Genomic DNA, 20,427 nt, shown 5'->3' with positions numbered 1-20,427 from the left:
CCTGGGGGGGCTACAGCGGGTCAATGGAGGGCCGGTGTCGTCCAGGGCCCGCCATGCGGGAGGGGTAGGACCACGCCACGAGGCCGGGTCCAACAGTGCTCAACTCCAAGACTACATCATTGCAAACTATCCCTTGTACAACTACGAGCCTGGGCTCAGGTTAGGTTGCAGCACGAACATCACTACCTCACACATCATAGTCAATGCTCTCTTGACCACGGATAAAGCTGGCACTTGCCTCCTAATATTGCTGGACCGCCCAGCTGCATTTGATCCAGATGACAATCCCACCCCGATACGCCTCCTAGAATCTTGCATGGGATACACCAACATTGACCTTCACTGGTTCTTCTCTTACCTTCTAACCAACATCAGTTTTTTCACATGGGCACTTGCAGGTCACAGTATACTCTGATGTCATCTTCCACTTGTCCGTGGAGGTGCTGGGTGCTCTACTCGCAGATAACCGCATTAAGATTCACCAATATGCTAAGGATACACACCTCTATTTGAAAAGTCTTCTCTGCTTCAAATAAAAACTTCTCAAACACTGCACATTATCAAGACATTGAGGTCCAGTGCCTACCTGAATCTCAACCTAACCAAGACAAAATTCCTGTTATGTGGCAGGAACAATAAACCAGGTACAGCACAAACCTGACTCAATGACATGAACCTTGTCTGACTAATCCCAACTTTCACTGAATAGCAAGTCACTTGGATTCACCCTGGATACCAACCTCACCCCAAAGGAACATTGTAAAAAGACCAAAGATGGGCTGATATCAGCCTTCTCTTCTAAAGAAGGACAAACAAGTTCTACCATAAAGTGACTTCAGAACTACTTTTCTCGCCCCTGTACACTCACATCCGTACTGTGGACTCCATAGCCTCCCAGAAGCTACACTGACACCACTTACTGCAGCGTGTCTCATCCTGGGCCTGAAGAAATATAATCACATTTGACCCCATCCTCGTGGAACTCCATTGGCACCCCTTGTCGGCCTGCACCATCTTCAAAGCCAGCTGCATCATTTACAAAGCTGTTATGACCTGATTATCCTGTAGACAAGCCCACCATTTATGGTGGAACTCAGGAAACCCACGTTAATGACAGCATCAGACTACGAAATGTCAAAAGGAAACAACAGGACAGCAGACCTGTTCCATCTATGCACCCAAGCTCTAAACTCTACCCATCAGGACCGCCCCAACACTGCTTCAATTTAGGAAAGAGTTGAAGACTCACCTCTGCGTCACAATGCACTAACTATCCACAACCCAGCTTTCTCTTACTCGTTGACTTTATGCCTGTCTTTACCATTTACAGCACTCTGCTGCCTTCTGGCTAAGTTCATATTCTAGAAAAACTATATACATACATATATAACATATCATACATGAGGCAGTCAGACGGCAGCCAGTTATGTGGGACATCATTGTAAGACCGTGGCACTAAAAGGGACACCTGGCGTAATTGCTTTTTTTATTTTTAAGAAAATGCAAAGTTCAGGAAAAATGCACAAGTCTACAATGTCGTAAGTGACAGTAAAAGCTTGGTGCATTTTTCTCCAGAAACTTCACAACCAGTTTGATGTTAGGAGTCATAACAATCAATTGAGAAAAAAGATGAATCGGGCACAAAACTTGCACTTCTGTACACAAGGGTGACTCACAAAACAAGCATTAGTAAATGCATTAGATTTCGCCTATGTGAATAATAATAAGCTATTTTTGTTGTAAGTTGTAGCTTGCTCAGAAGTTGTACAATATACGCTACAGCAAGTTTGGAAAAGTGTTATGACTTGTTTATATACAAAAAGGCAATATATTGTGCTATATTGTATTATAAAGTGGGGAGGTTAGGTAAAAGGTGGAGGACAAAGAAAAAAAACATGGCTCTAATTAGGTGGCTTGAAAGTGGTGCTGCTATTGGGAGAATATGTAAAGGGTGGATGAAAAACCATACAGGTACAGTGTAAGCACTGTTTTTGAAATCCCCAAAGATAAGATGATGAAAACTAGATGAAAAGGTGTTGTTTGGTTATTGCCCATTGTTAAGATAAACAAATTAAATGTAACATTAAATTATTCAAATGAGCATTTGAGCAGTTGTGCAATATAAGTGAAAGAGACACACTGAAAGTGAGATTATTGTTTTATGGAGATGGGCACGTTTTATTTTTTTATTACAGATTGGTTTTACAATGGTTTTTTATTTTGCACTGCACATTTTATTTTTATTATTTTGAACAAAGTAAACATGAACATAAACTCTGAAACAATAATGAGCATATGGTAAATATTTGCACTTGCATTGTCTTTGGTATTGTGTTAATTATCGTTTACAATTTTTCTGTATTGAAACCGTACACTGTGACATTTTCAATTAATGTTTTATATACTTAACTTTTCATGTTGTAACAAATACTGGATTTTCAAGGTATTTGTTATAATAAGTCCCATTGCCACTGCACCTACTGCACCATTGAAATCCTGACCCTAACGCCTGCTAGATAACTGCACTTTGGCTGTTTTAAGAATGTGCAGTTGATGTTCTTTATATTATATAACTATGAAAATACAGTAGGCTGTTTAAATTACTTTCAACCCCCCTTTAGCAATTATTAAGCTAAAATACCACACATTAAAAGTATGCAAATAAATATGATTGCACTTTACATCCATGAAAGGATGAATGGCAACATTTTCACTATAAGGAAATAACTCCTGCTTCAGTTTATACAGTATTGTATCTGAGGCGGAAAGCCGGAGGTTTTTTTAACTGCTCAATTTTTAATACTGTCACAAAATAACTTGTATCACTTGCTCATTCAAAGCACTAAACGCTCTCGCTCACCTGCTGGAAGCGCTGCTGATACGCGCTAAATCCAGTCCCCCACCCTCGGGGAATCGCCATCACCGAGAGCGCGCCAAAGGCGGAGCCACGCCCCCTGCGAGGCCACGCCCACCGACCAACTCCTTAAACGCTCTCCTAGCGCATCGTCTCCAGTCACTTGGAACCCTCTGAGGCGGAAAGCCGGAGGTTTTTTTAACTGCTCAATTTTTAATACTGTCACAAAATAACTTGTATCACTTGCTCATTCAAAGCACTAAACGCTCTCGCTCACCTGCTGGAAGCGCTGCTGATACGCGCTAAATCCAGTCCCCCACCCTCGGGGAATCGCCATCACCGAGAGCGCGCCAAAGGCGGAGCCACGCCCCCTGCGAGGCCACGCCCACCGACCAACTCCTTAAACGCTCTCCTAGCGCATCGTCTCCAGTCACTTGGAACCCTCTGAGGCGGAAAGCCGGAGGTTTTTTTAACTGCTCAATTTTTAATACTGTCACAAAATAACTTGTATCACTTGCTCATTCAAAGCACTAAACGCTCTCGCTCACCTGCTGGAAGCGCTGCTGATACGCGCTAAATCCAGTCCCCCACCCTCGGGGAATCGCCATCACCGAGAGCGCGCCAAAGGCGGAGCCACGCCCCCTGCGAGGCCACGCCCATTACGTCTAGCACAAATGTGTCGACCCCCCCAGCGCAGCGGACGAGCGCAGCGGGAGCGCCTAAGGCAAGCCCGTCTGCGCCCGTCCGCGCACGACCGGGCCTAGGGCCAGAACCCCTGCCTGATTCCCTCCTCTCAAACATACGGTACTCCCGCAGAGACCTTTTGAGCCTCAGACCTCCTCCGCAGTCCTGTGATTACATCTATAATCCCAAGGGACCCTTCATTAGCTGCCCCTCATGCAAACCAACGCAGCTTACGCTACCCGCGAGACCCAGCAAGCCTGTCACCCTCAACCTTGCCTCTCTGAACTGCCGCTCTCTTCCCAAACACGCGACTCAGATTGCCGACCTCATAGAGGACCATGAAATCGATATATGTTTCCTCACGGAAACGTGGCTCGGCCCTCATTCTCAATCTGACATGGTCTTAGCAACCCCACAGGGCTATTGTATTCAGTCCTTACCCCGTCCTCTAGGTAGAGGAGGAGGGATAGCCATTATCCATCGAGAACACCTCCACTTCAAAACCTACGATGCCCAGGTTACTGACGCAGAAAGCCTGCATTTCTCTGTCACTCTTAACCCAACCACCTCCCTTACAGGACTCCTCATTTATCGCCCTCCCGGCACTCCGGGTCCCTTCATCTGCTCGCTTCTGGACCTAATTACAACCCAAGCCCACGCCTTCTCGAACTACATGATAGTTGGAGACCTGAACATCCACCTGGAAGACCCGGCCAACTCGGTAGCCCTTGATTTGATTCAAGATCTAGCGGCTCTTGACATCCGGTTACTAAACTCCGGAGCCACCCACACCAAGGGCCACCTCTTAGACCCTATACTTACAAACTCGCCTTCAATGTCAGCCAAAGAGGCCTTGCCCCTCCCCTGGACAGACCACTTCATGGTCTCCTTCCAATTACCTGTAACCTCCAGGAAAAACTGCACACCCCCCACTTTTAGCAAGGATAGGACCTGGCCCAGACTCTCCACGGAGGAATGGACTCAGACCCTGGAAAAAAACATCCCTGCTCAGGCAGAAGACCCAAATACCGCAGACAAAAGATTCAGAGACTGGATTACCGCCTCCCTAGACCTTATACTTCCACTCAGAAATAGGGAAAATAAAATCGGCAAACGTGGCTCAGCTCCATGGTACTCCACAGAGCTAAGAGCACTCCGCAAAAACTGCAAAAAGGCCGAACGTCTTTGGAGAAAGTCCTGGCAAAATGCCAACAAAGAAGACTACCAGGATGCGGTCAAAACTTACAAAGAGGCTATCAAATCAGCCAAAGCTTCCTACTATACCACACGTATACAAGAAGCATCCAATTCAGCCCGAGAATCTTTTTTAATCGTCAAAGAGCTGACCAAGGTCCCCACCACCTCCTCCTCTAACACACCCAAAGGTGACAGAAGCAACGAATTAGCCCTTTTTTTCAGCGAGAAAATTACCCGTATCCTGGCTTCCCTCCCTCCCTCCAGCCCTCCCAGCCTTACGGAAAGCAGTCCTGTCCCCAAATCGTCTGAAAGCAGCTGTCGTCCTTCGCTTAAGACTTTTCGACCTGTCACCCCCGCAGAGGTTGAGCGAACCCTTGTAAAAATGAAAAGTGGATCGCCCCTGGACCCAGCCCCTATCAGGTTCCTTAAGACAGTAGCCCCAGTAATAGTTCCCACCATTACGGACCTCATCAACTGTTCGTTTTTACATGGCATCGTCCCCGACAGCTGGAAAAGTGCGGTGGTCAAAGCACTCATAAAGAAACCCCAGCTGGATCCAGCAGACCTGACCAACTATAGGCCAATATCCCTACTCCCTTGCATTAGTAAAGTCACCGAGAAATTGGTAAATATCCAATTATCCCAGTTCCTTGAGACAAACAAACTGCTCAAACAATCCCAGACCGGATTTCGCCCAGGCCACGGAACGGACACCGCACTGCTTGCAGTGATTGAAGAGGCAAGGGGCTTACTAGACTCAGGAGGATCAGTGGCAGTGATCCTCCTGGATCTAAGTGCAGCCTTCGATACGGTCAACCACCGTGTCCTTCTGAGCAGACTGGCGAAAGCAGGACTTACCGGGACAGCTATCGGATGGATCGAATCCTATCTTACAGGACGCACCTTTCAAGTCTGGGATGACAGTCACCACTCATCCACCCTCCCACTCACCAGCGGTGTGCCTCAGGGCTCCTCCCTGAGCCCCACGCTTTTTAATGTCTATATGGCCCCCCTCGAGGACGTGGTAACACCATTTAACATCAAAATGGTGAGTTACGCCGATGACACCCAACTGGTCGTCTCCCTGTCCCAGCTGATTGACCATCCGGAAAACTTGACTAACTGCCTCATAAACATCCACAACTGGATGAACGAATCATCTTTGAAACTGAATGGGACAAAGACAGAGGTAATGTTACTCGGTAATCAATGGACATCTATCCCCCCCACGATATGGCCCGACGTGTTCGGTGAAATCCCCCCCCCCAACTCTGAAATCAAAACACTCGGGGTGTGGCTAGAGCCACAACTCACAATGAAGACCCAGGCTACCAAAACCTCGGGCACATGTTTTGGGCTCATGCGTAAGACTCGTAAAATCCTGCCCCTACTCCCTCCCATGTCCAGAAAGCTCCTGATCCAGGGCCTAGTGCTGTCCCGCTTAGACTATAGCAATCTAGTCTATCTGGGTGCCCCTGAGGCTACCATCTCGAAACTCCAGCGGACACAGAACGCGGCAGCACGTATGATCACCAACACCTCCTCCAGAACATCTGCCAAGCCAGCCCTTAAAACCCTGCACTGGCTCCCGGTTCGCCAAAGGGTGCACTTTAAAGCCATGTGTATCACACACAAGCTCTACAACGGTTCCGGCCCGGCGATCCTCAGCAACATGATTACACCCTATACAGCAACCAGAGTGCTACGATCGCAAAATGAGAATCGAGTCCACGTTCCCAGATTCAAAAAAGTCCGCACGGGAGGCCGCCAATTCTCCGTTCAGGCGGCCAAAGGCTGGAACGCACTCCCCCTGGCCCTCAGATTGGAATCCAATTTCCTTGCGTTCCGAAAAAAACTTAAGACCCACTTGTTTCCCAAGTAACACCCTTCGACTACCTCCCGTCTCAATAGGTTCAAGTTACATAGCGCGGGGATACCCTTGGGTCACCAGGCGCTGTAGAAATCGCTAAAATAAAAAAAATAAAAATAAAAAAATTGTTCAATTACCAAGTTGCTTATTCATATGACCAACGGAAAATACAGCAAACGATGTAACATGTTTTTGGAGCTAGAACAATACAATCTGCACAGTAAAGGCCAGTCCGAAAAAAAAAGCCAGTCTTACCACATACCTGCTTACTAGGCTGAACGCTCAGTGTTAAACAGTGGAGTTTTCGTACCTAAGAAGAAAAAAATGGTATTTTTTAGTTTAAAAGTATTCCAAAATATTAGGTACCTTTCGAAAAAAGAACAGCAGCACAAATCCCATACATTCACTAAACCTGCTTGCTCACAAAGACCAGCTTTGACACAATGCAACAACAATGCCTAGCAGTTGGAACTTTTCAAATTCACTGCTCTTGAAGCTATACAGCCTCTCTTCCCTGCCAGTAGAATGAATAGGCTGTAATCACAAAACTTGAGGAATACTTTTAGAACATGCACATGACCGTGTTTACAATCCAAGACTCTGCAGCAGTTGTCTGGTGCTGTAATGTTCTACAGAAACTGTCCCAATGGATAAAGGAAGTTAAAACGTTCCTTCACAGCACCACAGAGCATGCTCTTATAAAGCACTGCAATCACTTCATTTGGGTTTACGCTACATAATGCACCAACAACAAACACATGTCACATAAAAAAAAACAATATTTTTAGCAACAAGCACTTAAAAACAAATGCCATTTTATTAGTGGAACAATATCCTGAAGAATGTGAAAATTAATTAAAAGTTCCACCCACTAAAGTAGAGTTAAACAAGCATGTTTAAAATGCGTGCAGCCAGGGTAAGATAAGTATCAGTAAACAGTAAATGCTGTGTAGCCTTTAGTGGTGTTCCTAGAGCTTTTGGTCCTCGTGTCACTGCACCTGCTGCACAATTGTAATCTTGACCATAGTGCCTGCTAGATAACTGCACTTGTGACTGTCTGTTTAGTAGTAAAACTTTGCAATAAACTCTGTTTAGCGGGTCCCTAGATCTTTTTTGGCCCAGTGCTACTGCACCTGCTGCACCATTTAAATGAAGCCCCTTTTAACTGCAAGGTGACTGCAATTGTGACTGCCTGTTTAGTAGTAAAATATAGCAATATTACGTGTTTAGAGGGAAAGATAAAATGTAAGTAGTAAACAGTATGCACCGTTAACTAAAAGAAAAAAAGGTCAAACCACCAAGGTGGATGGGAATGAGTAGTTAGGCCACGGGAAACAGGTAAGAGAGACATAGAAGGGAAAACAGGTTAGACCCACTAGAAAAGAAGAAAAGTAAACTGGCAAGCATACGGACCAATTAAAAGAGAAGGTGGGATGTAAGTCCTTTTTAAGATGAATTAAAAACAATTGATTTCACAAGTGCAGCGCCAGCGCTGTGTAGGCGAAACTTAACAAGCATCGGTAAATGCATTAAGTTTCGCCTGCGTGATTAATAATATATGTATATTTTTTTAATTCGGATTTAAGTTTGTGAGCATTTGTTAACGTGCTTGAAATGCAACCTTAACTGAAAGGATAGCCGCATTTAGAAAAGGCGCCAACCTCTCAAAATATCATCTATGTGTGTGTTTTAACAGAGCAATACCTCTGATACATGGTAGTGGTTCCTCCCAGGAAACCACCATCAAACGACTCCTGTGTTTATGCACTTGCTCCAAATTACAGTATTGAAAGTGAACGACACAGCTGTGCCTCATTAAGGGAGGCGCTGTACAATGAAACATGAAAAGGAGATACCAAATTGAAAGTAATAGAAAGGTTACTACTGCAAATTAAAACGTTTACTAATATGGCAGGTTTGTTACCTCAAATGAGTAACTGCTAAGTGCAATGTCCAGCAGGTTGCCACTAATATTGATGGCAAAATAAATTAATGAGCCCTGCCTAACGAAAGAAGAAACTGTAACCGAAGTAACAATAATAGTGATTCTAGACTTAACAAATTACTCCAAAGGTTGCTGAAAATATATACTCCGTCCAGGTTATTAAAATTACAATGATGGAACTCGTGCCATCTAAACAAAGCTCTGAGCCGCCACAAGGAATGTCGGTGCATAGATGTTTTTTTAAGGTAACACAGGCATGTGATCAATCAAGGAAGTTGAAATGAAAGTAAAAGAACGACCAGCGGGCCGGGGAGAAAAATTTGTGTTTAAACATGAAGAGAGATTTAATGAATGAACATTTTTGGGGTTCTTATGGGTAAAAACAAATCACACAGTGCGAAATATTACCATGCTGATCAATGTGAAAATTAGACCAGTGTTCGGTCGTTTACTTTTTCTCATTTCTACTGCATACACCACAATATAAAACTAAATAGAAAAGTTCCAGGGTGCACGCACACAAGACTATGCATGCGTAGTTTTTCCAACATATCCGTGCATGCAACTAGAGAATCCTGTGTAGACCTGAATCTTAGTGATTTGAAACGTACTCTATGCGTGTGTTGCTGTCATCATCATGCATGATTATGAAAGTGCCATAAACATGAAAAAAGGGCTAATACAACGTATCCTGCTAAATACCTGCGTTGTTGGTGTCAGGCGACCATATTAAAGTCGGACTGTGAGTTCCACAAAGGCGCATGGGAACAGTACTTCGGTGTCAGGAAACTGATAAGAGAACATGAGGAACAGCACAGTAACAAGCATTGGTAAATGCAGGAAACAGTATGCTACAGCCAATAGAAGCAGAGTAAAAGTGAGTGGCAACCACAGGTACCAATGAAAAGAAAGGAAAGCAAGGGGGCGGAATGTGAGCCCGTTTTAAGATTTATATTGAACACAATAGATTTCTCAAGCACAGCGCAAGCGTTGTGCAGGGAAAACCTAGAAAGGAGCATACTGTTGGCCGCAATATTGCTTTCAAATGACAAAATAACCTTTTTCTCCAAAAATGTTAATACCGAAAAACTGTCTTGGAAATTAAGTAGGAGGAGGAACCAGAACAGCTCCATTTACAGTAAATACCTCCTTTTTAGGTCTCGGCCTGCGTATGCTGTGCTTGCGCAGTCTCGTCGGCGAGATCTTATGTTTCTTAGTGTGAGGCTTGAACCCGCCCCTCTTCTTCATTGGCTGGCTTCCTAAACGGAGGCCAGCCATTGGAGGAGAAGGGCGTCTGTCCATTTAAGCCCCGTCTTTTTGGGATGCGGGGGTGTGTTTTTTAGTTTCTTTCTCTCCTCTTCCCTTTGGTTGGAATTTTACATTCCAGCCAATGGGAAGAGGAGAGAAAGAAAAACACGCCCCCGAATCCGAAAATGACGGGGCGTTTCTCCGAGGCATTTCTTCTTGACCTCGGAGACAGATGGTTGGTGTTATGGCGTGGTCTGTTTTCCTGCCAGAGCTCGCTTTGCTGCCATCTACCGAGGGTAAGTATCTGCCCTCTAGTGACGGCCCTTTTGCCTGCGTGTGGTCCGCTTTCCTGCCGGAGCTCGCTTTGCTGGCTTTGGGGGCAAGGGAGCTGAATTTATAGAAGAAATGTTGGGGGATTCGGAAGGGGTGGGAGGCATTGGAAATACACTGGTTATTGAATGGTGGCGGTGCCATTGTCGCTTTTATATGGAGTGCTGGAATCGGCCTTAACACGGATTCTGTACAAAGAAAAAAGAATGAGCCTCATCACCTGCAGCTGCTCTCCCATGGCCTGGGAAGGGCGTTTGCCACCGTCGCTTTGCGCGCAGAAGTTTCAGAGACCGGGACGAGCAGGGTTCAGCAGCTCTGAGGACTGTGCGAGCGCCGGTGCGGACACGACGCCGGGGCTGCCCACCGGAGAGGCTCCCCTGCTGCAGCCGCCGAGTTCAGGGCGCAAGTAAGCAGTACCCAGGGCGCCTTCTCGAGCCAGTGTCCCGGTAGAAGCTTCTCCAGTAATTATTTGTATAATCCGGTAAGTAGCCTCTTGCTGTTGTGAAAGGGATCCTCTGGCTGGGTGGGTGGGTTGGGGCTCGGTCAAGCTGGGGGTTCGTATTTGGAGTTGGTCCTTGTTTTATTGTTGGGCGTGTTTTCCTGGTGCGGTTTGGTCGAGGTAGTTGTGGGTCTGGATAGGAACTGAGAGGCGATCTAACCGGAAACGTCCCGCTTGTGATAGCTTGGTATATGTGATTATAATTAAGGCTGCCGTGTTTCTGGCAGATGAGGGGCTCAAAGAAGAGCCTTATTTCATGAGATCTCCGTTTCACCTAATCTCTGTTATGTGACGATATCATATTTTATTTTAAGGTCGCTTGAACATAGCAAACAAGGCACACTAGTCGGGAGGTTGACGGAGCCACGCCCAATATTTTTGGAAAGAGGGCTACGTTCCCCTTAGACCGAGTCTGAGCGCAGATACTTTAGTCCCAGCACTGCGGCTGTTTGTATTTCCAAAATGTGCTTGTGTATAACCGGACCTCGGGATGTTATTAAACCCCTGTCCCACCGGCAAGAATGCTCCAACAGTGAGTTATGTTCTGTCTCTGTGGCTCTGTGTGTGGCTCTGTGTGTGTGGCTCTGTGTGTGTGGCTCTGTGTGTGTGGCTCTGTGTGTGTGTGTGGCTATGTGTGTGTGTGGCTCTGTGTATGTGTGTGTGTGTGTGGCTCTGTGTATGTGTATGTGTGTGTGTGTGTGTGTGTGTGTGTGGCTCTGTGTGTGGCTCTGTGTGTGTCTGGCTCTGTGTGTGTGTGTGGCTCTCTGTGTGTGTGTGTGTGTGTGTGTGTGTGTGTTGCTCTGTGTGTGTGTGTGTGGCTCTGTGTGTGTGGCGCTCTGTGTGTGTGTGTGTGGCTCTCTGTGTGTGTGTGTGTGGCTCTCTGTGTGTGGCTCTCTGTGTGTGTGGCTGTGTGTGTGTGTGGCTCTGTGTGTGTGTGGCTCTGTGTGTGTGTGTGCGTGTTGGGCTCTGTGTGTGTGTGTGTTGGGCTCTGTGTGTGTGTGTGTGTGTGTGTGTGTTGGGCTCTGTGTGTGTGTGTGTGTGTGTGTGTGTGTGTTTTGGGCTCTATGTGTGTTGGGCTCTGTGTGTGTGTGTGTTTTGGGCTCTGTGTGTGTTGGGCTCTGTGTGTTTTGGGCTCTGTGTGTTTTGGGCTCTGTGTGTTTTGGGCTCTGTGTGTGTGTTGGGCTCTGGGTGTGTGTGTGGCTCTGTGTGTGTGTGTGTGTGTGTGTGTTGGGCTCTGTGTGTGTGTGTTTTGGGCTCTGTGTGTGTTGGGCTCTGTGTGTGTTGGGCTCTGTGTGTGTGTGTTGGGCTCTGTGTGTGTGTGTTGGGCTCTGCGTGTGTGTGTTGGGCTCTGCGTGTGTGTGTTGGGCTCTGTGTGTGTGTGTTGGGCCCTGTGTGTGTGTGTGGCTCTGTCTCTGTGTGTGTGGCTCTGTGTGTGGTTCTGTGTGGCTGTGGCCGTGGCTCTGTGTGTGTGGCTCTGTGTGTGTGGCTCTGTGTGTGGCTCTGTGTGTGTGTGGGTGGGTGCGTGTGGCTCTGTGTGTGGCTGTGTGTGTGTTGGTGCAAATGCAATAGGTCTCGCATTTGTTAGAGATTAAGCTATTGGCATTGCAAATGACAATGCTATTTATTTATGTTTTAAATACAAAAATAATGTCATGAGCAATGCCAATAGCTCTAACTTTAACAAAGACTAGACCATTGCATTGTAAATGCTTGTTTGCACTCCTATCGTAATAGGCTCGTTGAGTTAGGTGGTTTTCTCGTATTAATCTTTCGTGGTTGTACTGAAACTGTATTAATTTGCATCATATAAATTCAGTTCAAAGAATGTCCACAAGATGGCACTGTGGTGTTATATTATTTATTGTTGTCTGTAATTTAACGATGTTTGGAAGTATGTAGAAAAAATAAATTGAGATGCAACAGAAATTCCCTAGTGATAAAGAGAACAAGCACACTTTCTAAACCTTCATCTAGCTGGATAAATATTTTTTGTTTTCCAGTCACACGTGCTCCCCTGGTACAATTCCTAAAGAATATAAATGTGAAACATAATAGTCATGGGCAATATGCGATGACTTTGACTGAATTGTCATCACCGGATGTCACCTCACCTTTGTTGTCAGAGGGAAATATTTTTGTGTGTCTTCACGTAAGGGGCTATTTTGACCATTCACCTAGATCTGAATAGGATTAATCACCTCATTGTTTTTTTTGTAAGTCTTATTAATTAGATCCTGACAATTAAGCCATGTACATGTTTACATTGTAAGTGAATTGTTCGATAACTTTACTTTTTGAATGCATAATTTAAATAAAATGTGTACTGAGTCCTTTTGGACTGTGGTGGTGTTATCAGGGGTGTAGCTTGTTCAGTGAAATGGGGGAGGGGAGGGGAGTGTGGGCTTAAGATTTTCCAGCAATCACGCTGGTACATACTGTTAACATACATTTTGTGAAATAACCAACATGTTTTAAGTCTTCCCAAACAAAGAGAGGGAGAGAGTTTGCGTCCTTTTTTTGTCTGTATGTGTAAAGGTTCCTCATCAAATCCGACGCACACCTCACCGTACCCGACTTTAGGCACCTGTACTGAACTATTTTTCACACAATACATTTATGAGGGGGTGTAACACCCCCAAACACCCCCCCTGAACATGGACGTCGGTTCACCAAAATGCCAGGAGCAGCGGAAGTGACATCAGACTCCTTTTGACCTTTACTCTGACTCGCACACACACGCTTACGCATGCTAACACATTTACACACTTGTGCACATGAACACACTCTCACCCGCAAGCATGCATACACCATACAATTAACAGCATTTTGTATTTACCTTAGCTGCCAGAAAGGTTTATATTCCAGCTAATGTACTCCATTTATATTACACTAATAGTGAATATATTCACTATTTGTATTACAAAAAAATTAACAGAAACCAGGCAAGGGGAGCTACAACCAGCGTCCATCAGGAAGAGCTGCCCCTGTGTTCAGGCTCTGATTTTGCTACCTCTGAGGCCAGGTTTCACAAAAGGTGTGCCATGTCGACCCTTGGCGACCCCTAAATTATGTCCATGCCCTTCCAGCGACGCCTCTGTGTGTTATCTGAATATTCCACCACCCCACTGGCCCCGCATCTTCTTTGTGGCTACCTCGAAGCCATGGTAAGCCAGTCTCAGATCATCCTTTCTGAAAAGGCATAACGTGTCTGTGATACTGTAATTGTTGTGAGAATAAAGTTTTCCAACTCGTAAATTTTTTCCTTCATTTAGATATGGGCTAGTAATTTTTTGCCGAATGAAGCCCGGGTGGAGGATCGGACCCAGATGGAGTATCTTAAGAAGCATCAGGTGCCCATGCTGGTGGAGTACGGAAAGATGGAAGCCGCGCATAAGGTCAGTTACTGAACCATAGTGCTTTGAAGCCAACATTCTATTTTGGCAACTGCATGTGGATCATTTCTGGGATTCAACTAATAAGTTAGATATGGGAAACAACCGATCTGCTAGTTAGCTCCCTGAAATGCACGAAAAACTAGTGATGGTGCCAAGAAGAATTTGTTAGTTTCAGTATGTCATACAGTTATATAGTTCGTACTCATGTTAGCCCTGATTAACCCCCATTTTGTGTATTCCTTCTTCTGTCTCCTTTCTATCTTGACTTCCTCTTTTTCAGGTTCGCATTGTTGTTGAAAACGAAGACTGGCTGGTGGTTGTCCCTTATTGGGCAGTTTGGCCCTTCCAGACCCTTTTGCTGCCTCGTCGCCATGTGTTACGGCTTCAGGATCTCAGCGACAAGGAGCGAGACAGTAAGGTTATCGCATGTTATTGTGCTCTGGTTCTGGTATCATGCCTTCTAAGTTGCTTAGAGCAGATGGCAGGTCTGCACCAACCAGGCATTTCTGACAGTCAGCATGTTTGTGTTTGAAGAAGTTCAGAAAGGAGCATTTTAGATAAAAAATTTACTGATCCACTTGGTAGGTTGCAAGAAGATTATAAATGCATACCTGCATAGATGGTGCAGTCCTATTTGAGTGTTGAAGTAGCAGCTCAAATGATCTCTGGCTAGTGCCATTTGTGACCCATACCAGTAAACTACTTTTTCTATCTTTCATTTCTGAAATATGGACCCTTGTAATGCTAGATCAAATTATCATCTCCCCAAAATATGTTTGACTTTGTCAAATAGAAAACATGTTAGTGTTAGTGACAACTCTTAACCCCATCGCTGCTAGGCAATCCACCCCCCCCCGACCCATGCTAAGCCTTTTTTTGGCTATTTGGGGTAGTTTGCGCTTAGACCCCTGTAACTTTTTGTCCGCATAAGGCATCTACATTAAATTTGTGTCCCTTTCTTCCAACATCCTGAGGATGGTAAAGGTTCCCAGGGTTTGTAGATTCCCTTGAAAGGACCGAGAAATTACCCAAAATACAGCTACATTTTGTTGTTTGGGGGAAAATTCAGCATCCTCCTAGCTTTCAGGAACAGGCAGACTTTTGTCAGAAAACCAACATTTTCTACACAGTTTTGGCATTTTACAGGGACATATCCTATTTTCCTAATTTTTGTGCTTTAAACCGCCTTCCAATTAGTGGTAGAAATGGGTGTGTAACCAATAATTTATCCCTCCAAGCTATGCAAGGCATTATTTGTGTAGATCCTTCAAAGTATTCCTATAGAATCTAACAGTTGAAATAAAAAAAATTGAAATTGAGTTGAAAGAAACACCCATGTGTGCCACCGGTTTCACCTGTAACTTATTTTAAGTATGGCAGACTTTTGAAAGCAATATACTGTTACGTCCGCTGTAACCTTCTGGGTGTGGTGATATATGGGACTTGTACCTTCACCAAGAACCCGAGGTACCCAGAGCCGATAACTGAGCTGTGCCTTGTAATGGTTTTTCGCTGTGTACCGGGTATAGAGCAGTCCATTTTGTAAAATATAAAAATAGAAAGAGTGAAAAAAAGGTATGTATTTCTGAAATGGGAACAAAATATAGAGTTTAGAAGCAGTGGTTATTTGCACATCTCCAAAATTGTGGGTACCCATACTAGCATGTGAATTAGAGGACATTTTTCAAAGTGACTTCTTTTTTTATACATCGTCTTTCATTTGGAAGTCAAAAAAGCGTAGAAAGTCAATTGGTAATAACACTTGCTCTACAATTCTGTGTTCCCCTAAGTCTACCAATAAAAACGCAACGTGGGCACATCAATTTTTCCAAGGGAAAACAGACCCTTTTTTCACAATGTGCCTGGCTGTGGATTTTGGACCTTAGCTCAGCCGGCACCTAGGGAAACCTAGCAAACCTGTACACTTTTTAAAACTATATATCCAGGGAAATCCAGGATGGGGTGACTTGTGTGGCTCTCGCCAGGTTCTGTTATCCTGAATCCCTTGCAAGCCTCACATTTCTGTGATGGAACGTTCTGTAATCTGCAGGGTGCCACAAACTTCCACTCACCCAGCATTACCCCAAGTTATCTTATTAACACTAGTGCCTGTGACATGTAATTCCCTAAAATGTACTGCGGACACTTCAAAATTATCTGGTTTTGCGAGGGAGTCACCAGCATTTTAGCTAAATAGCTACATTTGAGGTTCGCAAGGGGATTCTTTGTAGGAACATTTTGGGAGATCCAAGCAAGCCACACCTCCCTGGACTCCCCTGGGTGTCTAAGTTTCAAAAATGTGTGGGTTTGGTAGGTTTCCCTAGATGGCTGCCTAGCCCGGGACACGCAACTGAGGTACCATTTTTATTGGGAGACCTAAGGGCAATGCTGGGGGAATGCTGGGTGGTAGGAAATTAGCAGCGACCCGTTTATCGCACAACTTTCCCCCACAGAAAATCTGATTTACATTTTTTTTAAATCTAAATTTGAGGTTCGGATGGTATTCTGGATAGGAAAATGTTAGGAGATCCACTCAAGTCGCACCACCCTGGACTCCCCTGGGTGTCTAGTTTATGGAAATGTCTGGGTTTGGTTGGTTTCCATTGATGGCATCTGAGCCTGGTACCAAAAATGCAGGTGACTCCCTCGCAAAACCAGGGTAGTTTTGTAATCGATAATTTTGAAGTCTCCACAGTACGTTCTGGACTATTTTCCTGTTGTGGGCACTAATGTTACCCACAAAAGTGAGGTTCCATTTTTATCGAGAGACCTGAGGGAGAACGCTGGGTGGGTGGAAATTTGTAGCGGACATTGATCCCACAACTTTCCCACTCAGAAAAGTGAGGAAAATTTTTTTTTAATCTAAATTTGAGGTTTGCAGGGGATTCTGGGTAGAAAAATGTCAGGGGATCCACGCAAGTCACACCTACTGGACACCCCCGGGTGTCTAGTTTTTAGAAATGTTTGGGTTTCGTAGGTTTCCTTAGATGGCCGCCAAGCCCAGGCTGAAAAACCCAGGTGCCCTCTTTGCAAAACCAGGCCATTTTATGGCAGATAGCGGGGCACCTGTGTTTTTGGTCCTGGGCTTGGCAGCCATTTAGGGAAACCTACCAAAACAAGACATATCTGAAAACTGGACACCTGGGGGAGTCCAGGGAGGTCTGGCTTCTTTGGATCTTTATAGGTTTTTAAGCCGACTCTGCTTTGGGCACCCACAGAAGTGAAGTATCATTTTGATTGATAGACTGAGGTGAACGCTGAGTGTTTGGAAATTTGTACTGTTGCGGTGATCCTACATCTTTTCCCCACACAGGACTGTCAGGAAAATATGACTTTTTAACTAAGTTTGAGGTTTGCTGGGGATTCTGGATAAAAAAACAATGGGGATCCAAACAATCCACACCGCCAGTCCACGCACACCCAGGCACGGCTGGTGTGCTAGATGAGCGGCAGGGTGGGCGGGGTAGGCAGGGGGAGGTAGGGAGGGCATACGTGTCTCGGGTGGGAAAAAAAAACTTTACTTGCAGCTGGCTGCGTCACGCTCTTCTCCTTTCTTCTCCAAGCGGCACAGGCTCCAAGAATGCAATGCGGCCAATCCTGACGCTGCTCTCCTGCATGAGAGCAGATTCAGGATTGGCCTGATCTCTCTCGATTAGCTGTGAGTCTGTGCCTGGTCTCTCCAACCCACCTGCATTGCTGGGTTGGATAGAGCGTTCACTGCACATGACTGTTCGCAGTGAAAGCTCTCTCCATGCGCAGTGAAGGGAGTGCATCTACCACTCTCCTCAGTTATCCACCCCGCATGGCCCCACCCCCAAGAGTGGGCAAGAAAGGAAAAATAAAACAAGTGTTTATCATTGTTTTTCCTTTCGTGACATTTTTGAGGAGGCAACGCTCCTCTGCCATAGCGGGGGCTCCTCTGCCATAGCAGAGGAGCCCCCGCTGCTCGCACCGCCAGCCAAGCGCCATCTGCACACTCTGCCAGCCAAGCGACATCTACGGACACCGCCAGCCAAGCACCATCCATGGACACAGCCAGCCAAGCACCAGTCCACGCACACTGCCAGTCCACGCACACCACCAAGGAAGCATCAGCCTACACACACTGCCAGCCATGTGCCAGTCCACGCACACCACCAAGCAAGCACCAGCCTACACACACTGCCTCCAGTCACTAGTCCACACACCCACACACCACCAGCCAAGTGCAAGTCCTTACACACAGCCAGCAAAATGCCAGTACATACACAGCCAGCCAAGCACCAGTACATGCGGCCCTCCGCAGAAGTCCAGTTCTCACACACATAAAATTTTCCCTCGTATCTACTGTTTTTCAGACCCTCTTGGGGGTCGGATGAGCCTAAAATTATTGCTGATCTGCTCCCAAGGCGTGTGCTGCGGCCCTTTTCTAGGGCAGCAGCACAATGCAAAAGAGCAGTTTTCAAACATCCATGCACCGTGTGCCAGGCACCATGTGAGGCCTGGCACACGGTGCATACATGTTTTGGGAGGCATCACATGTGCCCCCCCCGGGACTATAGGGGGACAAGGGCCCTGCTGGGGGCTCCCAAAGTCCAATTCTATTTGCTTTTACACAGTGATTGGACCGCCATGCAAAAGCAGAGGGGAGAGTACCATTGTAATCCCTAAGGCTGTTCCTCCTCAGGCACCGCCCCATTGTATGGATTGCGGTCTGACCTATGCTCCGACGGGCTCCTTGAGCCTGTTGGAGGTGTTGGTTACTCCCTCCATCCACTGCGGTCCGACCCACCACATCTTAATGCGGCAGTCGAAGCGCAATGCAGGATGTTGGTGGCCCACCGACATTGTAATAATGCCCTTATTCTTTAAATTACCAGTATTCATACCTCACAGGGGAGTCTGTCAGGTGAGTAAGGGGTTGCTGGACCCTAGTTTGTCTTTTTTTCGTTGCCCCCTCGTTTTTTGCCTTCAGGGCGTGTCTGCACTCCCAAGCTGGTTTATAACCTGGCCTTGTGAGGGACGAGCTGATGGAGCTTTGCTGTAAGGGTGAGCAAAACTGCTGTGAGGGCTATAACTGTAACTCAGACATAAGTCAATGTTGTTGCCCCGCTTTCAATCTCAATCCAACCTGCTGCTCTAGTAACAATTACCTGTTAACCCACTCACATGGTACCCATATTTCAGGACACTTACCTGAGTTGCTCACCTGTGTGTTACTGAACACCAGATCACTTATTAAAAATAAACTTGAATTTGAGAAGTTCACAAACCCCTATGCCCCGAATTTAGTATACCTCACAGAGGCCTGGACTGATGCTTTGTCAGGACCCTGGTCTGGCGGGGAGGGATTGCGCTAATTATCAAAATTACATTAAGGCAGTGTTTAATGCTGTCACCCACTTGGACAGTGAAGCCCTGATGTTTGCTTTTAACTTTAATAACATCACTGTTTTCTACTGCACTTTGGATTTATTATATCTGTTCAGACCTTTCTGGAGTCCTGTATGGAGTTTCCCAACTTCACCCTACTGGGGGACTTTAATTTTTATTTGGAGCTTGAAGAAAACACGGAGACTGAGCATTTTGTCGACTGCCTTAGCAGTTTCGACCCTAGTCAATGAATCAACCTACCCATTAGGGTTAACATATTCTGGATGGGATATTTACAAACAATCCTGCATTAAGTTTTGACAAAGCTCTGCCCCGTATATGGTCGGAATCACAGAGCAGGATTTGTTAAACTTGCAGTCCCAGCCAATAACTCATGCTCTCATGGGGGCACATGCATCATTAAAAATACCGGTCGCAAATGGGCTGATTCACAGAATCTGCCCCTTTGCGACCAGTATTTTTGCATTAGGGATGCATCAACCCCATAGCAATTTCGCAATTTAGGGAATCGCAAAACTTTGCGATTACCTAAATTGCGAATGCATTTAGGGAATCGCAAATTGTGATTCCCTAAATGCAATGCATGATGCACTTATAAATTGCGATTTCGCAATTTGGAATCGCAAATTACCATCAATTTCATGTCGATGGTAATTTGCCAAAACTTTGAAAAATGCACAAAAGTGCATTTTTGAATGTGCCATGTTGCGCACACACATGCCCTTTGGGCCCTGTATGCCATGTTGCACGCACACATGCCCTTTGGGCATGTGTGTGCGCAACGTTGGATCACATGCCAATTTCGGGGGTGCATCAGGGTGGCCTTTTGGTCCCCTTGCACCCTTGAAATTGCATGCACAATTTGCGAGTACCTATTTGGTACTCACATTTTGAGCTTGCAAATCCCATTCATTCCTGTGGGCCTATAGGCCCATAGGAAGGATTAAGAAGCTATTCCTTAATTGCGAATCACAATTTGCCATTTGCAATTAGGGAATATGTAGGAATCGCTAATATTTTAGCAACACCTAC

At 45.7% G+C, this 20,427-nt stretch overlaps 1 protein-coding gene across 1 annotated transcript in view; it reads left to right on the top strand.

Moving 5' to 3' along the window:
- The window catches only part of GALT (galactose-1-phosphate uridylyltransferase), a 141,384-nt gene that overhangs the window by 65,299 nt on the left and 55,658 nt on the right, over positions 1-20,427 (top strand). The window contains exons 7-8 of the mRNA XM_078674693.1: positions 13,900-14,022; positions 14,303-14,435. Of these exons, the coding sequence (XP_078530819.1) occupies positions 13,900-14,022; positions 14,303-14,435 (256 nt within the window). The remainder of the gene's footprint in view (positions 1-13,899; positions 14,023-14,302; positions 14,436-20,427) is intronic.

This window comes from Lissotriton helveticus, chromosome 2_1 (genome assembly GCF_964261635.1).
Source record: "Lissotriton helveticus chromosome 2_1, aLisHel1.1, whole genome shotgun sequence".
Taxonomy (NCBI): Eukaryota; Metazoa; Chordata; class Amphibia; order Caudata; family Salamandridae; genus Lissotriton; species Lissotriton helveticus.
Note: the sequence above shows the minus strand (reverse complement) of the source record. Positions and strands in the feature narration are given on the sequence as shown.